We start from the raw sequence: 10,802 nt of genomic DNA on the forward strand, positions 1-10,802 counted from the left end.
CCATGTTTGGGTTTAGGGCCAATCAAGGCCCCATATGGATTTGGGCAAAGAATTTTATTCCCTTCTCAACCCAACAATTAATCAAGAAAATTTCTCTCCATTTTTTACTATCGTATCAAATCAATCACAGAGTAAGTGTGATAAACTTTTCATATGATTGATCACTTTAATTTTCTAGACAGTATAGGGACCAAATCCGATTTTGTATTAAAATTTTTAGTTTCATTTGTACAATTATAAAGAGAAAAAGGTGCTATAAAAGCGAAGTGGCGGTTTTGACACTGCTGCATCGATTTTTTTGTGATCCCCGAAATATACCTCAACGGATAAGATAACTAATTTATTAGTCAACTTTTCAAATTTTATGTTAATAACTTAACTGTTCAATTAATAAATTTTATTTTTATTTATATTTTAAGACGTAAAAGATTACTTTGTATATGTGCACAAGATGCCATGCGGGGGACGATAGTTCAAATAGGTCCAAATTAAAAATACTACCACACAATAAAAATTAAATAATATAATTAATAAATTACAACATTCACAAAATCTTGACAGGGAAAGAAGTGTATGAATAGTCCTTGAGAGGGTGTGTGTGTGTATATATATATAAATACTTTTATTGATGAATTTTGTTTATTTAATATGATGGGTTTACACCTCCAAGAACCCTAGCTAGTATCCATGATGATAAAAAGCAAGGCCTTCAAAGCATATAAACTTAAACCCCATGCATGGCCATTTGGCTGCAGCCATATCATCACTTATATTTTTCCATGCAATCCTTGATACAACATCGTTCGGTTTTCCCACATTTCTTGCAGCACGGAGTTTGGTCTAGATGCACTGAACAAGCGGAAACACACATCTCCCCATGTTTCGAGCAAGTGAGCAGGCAAAGCGCCAAGCCCGTCCCCTCTACCTCCTCTACCATTGCGCTGCACATCACCAGCACAAGCACCACCACGAACGCACTACTACCGCGTTGTCCCATTCGTTTATGTTTATCTGTGTGTTGATTGATGATCAATGTAATAATAATGAGTATTTGGAGTTGTAGTTTCTATAGCATATGTATATATAGAGGGTGCAAAGTTTGGAAGTTGCTTCTCGATTACCTTTTGCTCCCTTGAATGCCAATGGCATGATTGTTTGTTACAGCTAATTAAGTGAACATGGAATTGTCGTTTGTTTCGTTGAATTTAATTGTTTAATGTGTGTTTTTGTTATGTAGCTTCGTGGGCATGTATGTGTGAGAGAGAACTGTAATTTTAGTCCTGTTGTAAGTTTGGGATTAGCAATTTTAGTCATGTCTTGTGTCGTCTGGCGATATGATTATAGGCCAACGATGAATGTAGACCGACGGCCCTATTCATATTATCGCTGATACTACAACTTTAACCCGTCTCACATAATTGTTCAATTTAGTTATGCAAAAACTACATTTGAGGGATTGCATTCATGTACCTGAACTTGAATTAACAAACATGCACAGATCATAAATAGCAGTAGTTCGGTGGATTTTTCCTCTCAATTAACCGAGCCAACTCTGATCAAGAACACAAGAAAACAACCAAAAAAAGAACGTGGAAAATGCTGAGAACTGATAGCTGATTAGTCTCATTTGTGCACATTGTTCATCAGCAACTTCCCTGTTAAGCCACAGGCAAGAGCCTCATTAGGGATCCTCTTCACGCGTCGAACGCCCTCCGCGAAAACGACTCCCATCCCCATATGCAAATGGGGCTCGATGTGGCAGTGGAACGCCCACACGCCTGGATTATCCGCCACGAACCTCAGTGCAGTCCATCCGTAGGGGAAAATGACGGCCGTGTTCCTGTAGGGAGGGTTCTTCAAGTTGAATTTCGAGACGTCGCTCTCTGTAAACTTCCCTTCTCCGTAGCCAAGAATCCAGAAGTCATGGCCATGTAAATGCCAGGGGTGGATTTCACTCACATTCGCCTTGAGGGCATTTGCATTCTGCAGTATGACATCAACTGTTGTGTTGAATTTCAGCACGTAGACTCCGTTTCCGGATGTTGTGTTCTGATTAGGCGCGGGCTTCATTACATCGTAGTCGTGTTTGAAGTTGTCGGGAGGGCGTTTCTTGTCGAAAGCGTTGCTCAGGCCGAACCTGATGGAGCCTAAGTAAGGGGTGGCAGGGAGGACTAATGACACATTGTTGATAGCCCATTTGGTGTGTCCGTCCATGAAATTTTGAGTGTTTAAGAGGACTATTCTCCTGTCGGATGTAGTTGGGGGCTTAGGCGTGCCGGTGAGGGCAAGAATCTTGTTCGAGAAGGCCTTGCTGGAGCCGTAGTCATCCCATCGTGGTGAGACGGGTGGTGGTGAATTGGGGAGCTTTGAGGCCGATGTCGGGCTGTAGTTGAGTATGGTTAGGCCGGGCGGCGTCTTGGGCTCTCGGCCTCGTACGTTGGTCGATATCCAGTAGTTGTTGGAGGGATCTTGATTGGTTGTAAAGAGGACTGAGTAGCTCTCACCGGAGTATATGTCGATGTTGTCCACTGAAAATGGCCGGAGATAGTTGCCATCGGCTTCCACCACCACCAACTTGTGCTTCTGTTAAGACAACGGGAGTCAATCTCCTTAAATTTATTTGGATAATTCTAAATTTAAAAAATTTCAAATCATTCAATTTTAAATTTGATCTATATTTTATTAAATATTAATAAATTTAAGTTCTTCTAGTGTTAGGTAGAGTGATTTAAAATCCTTCAATTCAAATTCTTTCTCTCCAACGTTAAAATTGGGACATTTCAAAGCTCAAAAGCCTTGGTACCTATGAAATAGCCAAATGTTGCAATAGCTATGATACGTCCTTTTGATGAACCAGCAGAGCAAAAATGGCTATCTTATGCACGTCCACCTCACTTTTCTCCACTTGGACAACACGTTTTTCAATTTCCAGTGGAAGAACGACAAAATGTCATCTTTTATGATTTTTTTTTCAAGTTCTGGAGTTTTCGTAACCTACGCGTCTTTATTTTGACAAGACGACATAAAATCTACGAGTAATATCACCAAAATTTTCAAAATTCCCAATTTTATTTCCTCATGTGGTGTACACAGAAATATCTGTCGACTTTTCAATTATCAAATCAATTTTTCACGAAATTAAAATTATAAAACTTGTAATATACAAGGCGAAAATTATAATTATGCTACGATAAAAAGCCTACCCTAGGGACAAAAAGGTCAAAAACAAGAACATGGGTCAATTTCTGTTTGTGAACACGAGGAAGACTGAAATGAGCAAGACTATCTGGTCCCATACTTCCACTAGCAGAAAAGCATGCATTATCTATATCCTTTTGCGAATATTATTCTTGTAATAATTAATCTAGCTCACACAATATCTTATCTTACCCCACTTGTTCCCGAACAATTACACCTTTTTCTTTTTTTTTCATTTGTATAACTTTTATATATATATATATATATGTATATACTCCCTCTAGAGTATCGACATCGTGGAAAAATAATATTTTTTGTTGTATAATTTAGAGTCTTTTATTTTTGGTCTTATATGTTATGAAAGTTTTATTTTTAGTCCCTTAACTTTTAAAAAATCGTATTTTTAATCTTATAATACTTTTTCGTTACATAATTTAACCAAAAAAGAGCATGTGGTTGTAGGGGTTTTACACTTTTTTTTGTCTCGTTGGATTTCATACTTTTGGTCTTATAAATTTTAAAAAATAGTACTTTTGGTTCTATATACTTAACGGCTATGTGGTATTTTTCGTTAAATATGTGATTGAAAGGTGCCATGGGACTAAAAATACTATGTTTTGAAAATTACGGGATTAAAAGTGAGAATCCTATAATAATAGTACCAATGTGGAAAGATCCTAAATTATGGGACTAAAAATGCTAAGATAATTTACATAAAATAGTATGAAAATAGCATTTTCTGTCCCGTAACTTAGGACTTTTCTACTTTTGGTCCCATTAGTTATGAAATTCTCACTTTTGGTCCTATAATTTTAAAAAAGTAGCACATTTTGGTCCTATAACACCTTTTCATTATATATTAAAGAAAAATATTACGTGATCGTTAAGTGCATGGGACCAAAATTGCTACTTTCAGAAAGCTATACGACCAAAAATACCACTTTTTGAAAGTTATGAGATCAAAAAATAATAATTTTAATAATCAATTGGCCTGAAAGTGTAAAGACCCGTACGTGGCATTTATCATTAAAATATCAAATGGAAAGATATTATAAGACCAAAGTTACTACTTATTTTTCAAAATTACAAGACCAAAAATATATAAAATTTTTATAACTAATGCAATTAACAGTAAAAACACACTATATTACACGTGAAAAAGTGATATTTTCCCTAAAAGCAGTGGATGATATGAAAATTCCTAGTGGATGGCTAAGGTACATTGGAATATGAAAGCAGTGGCTGTGGCTAATACACATCTCTCATATATATTCAGAGTGTTGTTTTCTATGAATTGTCGTTACTCTCCAGAAGGAATCTACTGCCCTGTCTTATCAACATACTAATTCCAATTTTCTGCCTAGAGATTCCAAACAATAAGTCACAAAAACTATGTACTTCATCTGCATCTTCATACTTCACAATATAAAAAATTCTTAAATTATTTTTTGTCCTGTAACTTATGCAGATTGGTGGGTGGGGGTGAGAATTGACTATCTTGTAAGATATACCAACTTATAAGATATTTTAAAATAAGTTTAGAGACGTACTTTAATTTCAGGGGATTTTGGGCCCCGACAATCACCTATAGTTAAAATGAACGATTGTGATTGTTCAAAAATAAAAAATTCGACCCATTTAATAATTAATTAGATAGATTATATAAGAATTAAATGAGAAGCACTGTAAATTAGATTGGTCAATGGTGTGTGTGTAATATATATATATAAATAGATGGGATAAATTAGGGAAAAAATGCAAGTAACCCCCTTGTGATATCGCAAATAAACAAATTACCCCCTTATGAAAAAACAAATAGCGATTTACCTCACTATATTTTTTAAAATACAATAATTTACCTTTCTATGTTTTTAAAATGAAGCAATTTACCTTCCTGTGTAAGGAGGTAAATTGCTTCATTTTAAAAAGTATAGGGGGTTAAGTTGCTATTTCTTTTTTCATAAAGGGTAATATACTCATTTTCAATATCACAAGGAGGTAAATTGCTATTCACCCGATAAATTAATATATGTTGTTACCCCAATGGCCAAGTTGAGGGAAGCCAATGCAGTGGAGCTGGCTATTCTGAGCCTGTAGGTCTTGTTTGGCTGAACACGGAGGATTTGGGGTGCATACTGCTCATTTCCTCTTAACCTGCACTCGTTTGCTGTTGAGGAACTGCTAAAACGCGCCGCTAACGAGCAATTGAACTGCCCTCTCCCATTAATCAGCAACGTCTATCATATTCAAATATATCAGAAAATGGAAAAGTTTTCTATTCATAAGACTATACTTTATGGGTCTCCTACCCCTCCCCCAACATGCTAACATACGCGCACACACACACACAATTACTTAAACTTTTAATATAAACAAGACGTGGGATATATATTTTTACGTTCGACTCGTGAGAATTGTATTGATATATAATTTGTAAATACAATACAAACAACTTACGGTCCGTCACAGTCGAAATCATTTAAATTTTGAAAAAATTACACTGACACGTTCTAAAATCAGGTTAAATTACACAAATACCCCATATATTTTACAAAATTACAGTTACACTTTCTGAGGGGTTTTAGTGTAATATTTTTCAAACTTGTATAAATTTTGCATTCGAAGAGGAGGTATAGTTTTAATTACAACTATAATCTCTAAAAGTGTATCCATCATTTTGTAAAAAAGTCCAAAATATTTATATATTTTAACCTAACGTCAAGGGGTATGAATGTAATTTATCCTTAAACTTTTTGTAATAAAACACAAAAATAAAAGCACGACAAAAGGTTCCTAACTTTTCCTTTGTCAAACTATTTGCTAAAAAGGAACCAATCAATGCACATTGCCTGTTAGTATACCAAAGTTTATCAGTGACAACTTTTTCCATTATTCAAATGCAGACACTCCACATTCAAATGCAAACACTCCATAATCGTGTTCCTCATACAGCTAAAAGATTATAAAGGTGTTAAACACGCTTTCACAATTTCCAATGGGGTTTTGCAATTTTTTTTTTTTTTTCTGTTTTCTGGTAAAGAAAGCTGGCCATTGGTCCTTATATGTATACACATAATGTTATATATTTGGCTTGTTAATAAACTAACCAAATTACAAATTTTAGGTCAAAATTTTAAATTATTTGAAACTTTGATATTTAATAGCTATAGTTGATTTCTTAGTGTGTATATATATACTTGCTCACTTATCCACAATTTTGAGAAAAATAATTGAGAAATATTGTATTTTTCCGTCTCATAGCTTAAGTTTGTATACTTTTAGCCCCATTATTTATGAGAATTCTCAAAATAGTCACATAAACTCAAAATTTTTTATGGGATTTTAGAAAATAGCCCATCGATTTTGAAAAAATAACAGCCACATTACTTGCACGTAATTTTTTTTCGTTAAGTTCTTAATCAAGAAGTTGGCAGGAGGATAGGAAATTAGATTTTGCAAGTTATGGGACTGTTTTCGAGAATCTCGTAAGTAATAAGACTGAAAATTTACTAGGTTTAAATTACCAGACAAAAAATACGATTTTTTCAAAAAATAATGAAAAAGATTTTGAAGAAGTAATTAATGACAACCAACTGTAGAAAACCATCGAGTTCTCTAATAAAATAAATCATCTTATATATATATATATATATATATTGTGACGTCAATTAATTTTAGTCCACATATAGTTCAACCGAAAATTCACGTATTTGGGAATTAAGGAACTAAAAATTCTTACTAAAATTAAATATAACTGAATTGAATGACAAGTATAATTTAGTTGTCATTTGATTGACTATTTTCTTTTTTATCACATAACAAGTATATTATATTTATCATATAATCGATTCAAATATGATTAGATCCAATCAGACTGGATTCTCAAATTTGGAATATCTGCAATAAAATCTTTTGAATAATTATAAATGACATGCACAAACATAGATGCATACATATGTATAAAGAAATCAAGTAAAACAATAGTGTATTTTTTTTTAAAATAAAATTTTAAAAAAAAAGGAAAAGGAAAATATTACCTGTGGCTCACCAATCCAGCGCATGGGGTTAGAGGAGAGATCAACCTCTTGTTCATGGGAGCTCTTATGCCACCAATCACTGAGCAGAATGTTGAACTCCCCATCATAGTGGAACGGCTCCTTCTCTCCTTCCGCCACGTCAACGATTAGGGACCCATACAACCCTGCTGATCTTTGCATCCCGTAGTGCCCATGGTAAAAGTATGTGCCCGCCTACACCATATTACATACACACAGAATCAAAAAACCCTTGCTCTGTAAAGTAGCATATGTTCACCAGCTCAGACAGAGTGCTTTTCTTGATGTGAGTGAACAGTTATAATCAACACCAGGACTACATACACCAGACAACATGTGTCCAATAAAAAAAATCTATCTGTCTTTACTGTGCGTTTCTTTTTGAGAAATGTCTTTTTTTTTTCTAGGATTTCGTGGAAAGGGTAAATATAAACTTCATTTGAATTAATAGATTTTAATTTGAACGAAAAAGAATAATTTGAAAGAAAAATTATATAATTTTTTTTTAAATACTCCATCTAAAACATTTTTAAAATTTAGATCCACAAATTTAAAATTATCCAAATAAATTTAAAAAAATTATTACTAAGAATTCGAAATTTATGAATTCAACTCTATCGATTATCCAAATGTAACATTAAAATTTTAAATTCAAAGTTATCAGCATTACTAATATATTCAATAAAAGGGGTTCTAATAATAAAATTTGATCTAAATTTAGAGTTGTAAAACAAAAAAAACTCTAACCCGACTAGATTTGATCAAATCTGAATAATTTTATACATAAATTTTTCATGTAATTGATGTACAGTTAAAAAAAAATGACAAATTACATAGTTAAATTTAAATTACATTTGCCATGTAATTAATTTAATTTTAGCCAAATTCGACGAAAATTCCCTACGGTCTTGTACACTAAAGTTGAATAAAAATTGCTTCACTAATCGTTCTTCCATTTTTATACTTTATGAAAAATATAAAAAGATAGAAATCGAGAATATTATCTAGAATTAGGTATTCAGTAATGCTTATCAAAATTAAGTTTGGCTGAACAGAACAAGTGTGATATATTTATCATATGATTAGTCACTTTTTTGAACTACACACCAATTAAGTATAATATATTTGTCATATAATCGGTTAGGTCCACTTAAAACTTTATTTTCATTAAAAATTTTCTCTCTCTATATATAGTATATATATATATTACTATATAGGATTAAAGGTAATTTTCATTCACTAATTATAGTTAAATTTTATTTTAATCCTTTAACTTTCTAGAGTTTCAATAAGGTCCTCTAACTTTTGAAATTGTTCAATTTTGGGACACTAGTCTGCAGTTTTTGTCCAAAGTCTTTGGATTTTGAAATGCCCCGTCACGTTCAGGTGTCATTTTTTGGTGACTTTGGACAAAATTTGGTCACTAGTGTTTTAAAATTGAGCAATTTCAAAGGGTAGAAGCCTTTTTAAAATTCTAAAAAGTTAAAGGACTAAATTTTTTTTGACTATAGTCGGTGGACTGAAATTACATTTAATCCTACTATATATATATATATTATACCTACCCTGTCAACTTTAAACCTGTAGACAAACGTTTCTCCAGGATTAGTAGCACACTGTGAGATAGACGCTGTCCCATCTGCCCACGGCGTCCCTTTCTGAAAATTCCATCACCCAAAAATCAAGAAATCAGCTAAAATTATCAAATTGTAATTATAGAAAATCATGAACCCTTCATGCAATAATCATGCAAAAATATTTAAGAAAGAAAAAGAAAAAAATTAGAAAGAAACCTGTCGGATTCCGTGCCAGTGGATGACAACTCCTTCAGTGTGGAGCTTGTTGGTGAGCTCGACGTGCACGGTATCGCCGGCCCGAGCGCGGATGGTCGGGCCTGGAAACTGGCCGTTGATGCCCATAACCACGCTTTCCGGGCCGTCTGGAGACCAGTGCATGTACTCCACCTCCCATTTGAAATGCCTGGTTTTGGCTGCTGCTAATGATGAGGTAGCGAAAATTATTGACAGCATGTAGAAAGAGAAAAGGGCCCGAATCAAGCATGGATCAATCAAGAACCCCATGCTTGATGGTTTGGTTGGTTGCAGACTTGCACTATTTTTTCATATATATATATATATAGAGAGAGAGAGAGACAGAGAGAGAGAAAGGGGTAGAGAGAGAAGGAAATTCTCTCTCTCAGTGTGTGTGTGTGTGTTATATTTTTTATGGGTTTGGTTGAGGGTGTATATATAGTACTTTGATTCAGTCATATATAGTGCGTGGGCGCTTGCTAGTATGCATTCTTCTGAAGTTTATCATGTTCTTTCTGGCCACAAAAACAATTATTACTATGTACTGTCGGTGAATATTTCCTTTTCTTTGTTTTTGTCAAAAATAAGAAATGAATTATTCTCTGTGTGCTGTAAATGATTAAAATCATAAAATTATCACAAATTAATCTATTATTGTAGAACAAACCAAATTGCAATAATCAAAACATTTGTCTAGGTTTAGTTTTATATGGTCAAAACCTTTGTCATTGTCTTTTTTTATGATTAACGTGTTGTCCTTACGAAATACAACAGCCAGCTGTCATTGCATAGCTATAATTAGTTAAGTTTCATAATGATTTTTTATTTTTATTTGTTTTCTCATTATTCAAGTTACCATTTCCAATAGACGAATCATATATTAAATATTATTAATTTTGAAGTATTATTTTTCATGTAGCTTTCAAAAAAGAATCTTTACCTAAAAACTCATTATGTTATCTTTTTTAAAATTTAATATAACTACAAATATACTTTTGTTGTTTAAAAAATTATCAATATTAGTGTTAATGCTCCTAAAATACAATAACTCGATCCAAGAGCCAGAGAAGCTGGTCGTTAAAGCGGTCCCAAGACTCAAGACCTTAGCTAGGGGGAAGGCCCTAGCCCCCCGTTTCGCTTAGGCAGGAGTTAGTTCAATCTCCACATGGTGACAATCCTCACAAGCTAGCTCAGCAAGGGACAATTAGGACATGACCAAGGAAGTTGGGAGACTCTTGTGGAATCTAAAAACCCAACCAACCTGCTAGAAAAGTGGGATGTCTATATGTGCAAGAGAATTATTCTTATCGTTGGAGAGGACATTCACCCTTAAGTAACTACATTATGAAAGAGGGGGATTCGGTCGAGGAGGGAATAATCGTCTCTTGAGTCAAATGGAAGACAGATTCCTCTCAACGACTGTAAAGACGATCTTCGCTCCACTTTGGAGGGTGATAGCATTTTGACACTCACACATGAGAAATCCCATCACACACTCGTATTTGCTCTTATTTCATTATGCATTATTGTTTATGACTTTTTGCAATTATTTTATTATGATTCTTTGCTGACGTATTTTTTTCACAGATTTTCGTTCTAAGGCTTGTAAGATTCTAGGGTAAAATAATTCAAGTTGGACTTGCTTTCGACGAGCAACATTTTGCTCGCTTCACCCCTCTGATTTTAACGTTTGTCAAACAATGAGCCTGTTTGATCGTTAGCCACCATTAGGTTTCTA

At 33.8% G+C, this 10,802-nt stretch overlaps 1 protein-coding gene across 1 annotated transcript; it reads right to left on the bottom strand.

Annotated features, from left to right (window-relative positions):
• Positions 1 to 1,456: 1,456 nt before the first annotated feature.
• On the bottom strand, positions 1,457 to 9,489 carry LOC105163722 (L-ascorbate oxidase). Its single transcript, XM_011082165.3, has 5 exons — positions 9,047 to 9,489; positions 8,819 to 8,911; positions 7,236 to 7,448; positions 5,238 to 5,435; positions 1,457 to 2,583 (listed from the first exon to the last, which is right to left on the bottom strand). The coding sequence occupies exons 1-5, from the start codon at positions 9,332 to 9,334 to the stop codon at positions 1,624 to 1,626; spliced, it is 1,752 nt and encodes a 583-aa protein (XP_011080467.1). The 5' UTR covers positions 9,335 to 9,489; the 3' UTR covers positions 1,457 to 1,623.
• Between the last annotated feature and the right edge of the window lie 1,313 nt (positions 9,490 to 10,802).

This window comes from Sesamum indicum, linkage group LG6 (genome assembly GCF_026168435.1).
Source record: "Sesamum indicum cultivar Baizhima isolate 11 linkage group LG6, ASM2616843v1, whole genome shotgun sequence".
In the NCBI taxonomy this organism is placed as follows: Eukaryota; Viridiplantae; Streptophyta; class Magnoliopsida; order Lamiales; family Pedaliaceae; genus Sesamum; species Sesamum indicum.

Bases quoted from the DNA above. Each gene is read 5' to 3' on its own strand.
- LOC105163722 (XM_011082165.3), bottom strand. From the start codon at position 9,334: ATGGGGTTCTTGATTGATCCATGCTTGATTCGGGCCCTTTTCTCTTTC. The intron at 7,449-8,818 runs GTAGGTATAATA...AATATGGTGTAG, and splicing joins ACAGGTTTAAAGTTGACAGG to GCGGGCACATACTTTTACCA. The intron at 2,584-5,237 runs GTAACAACATAT...TTGTCTTAACAG, and splicing joins CCCTCAACTTGGCCATTGGG to AAGCACAAGTTGGTGGTGGT.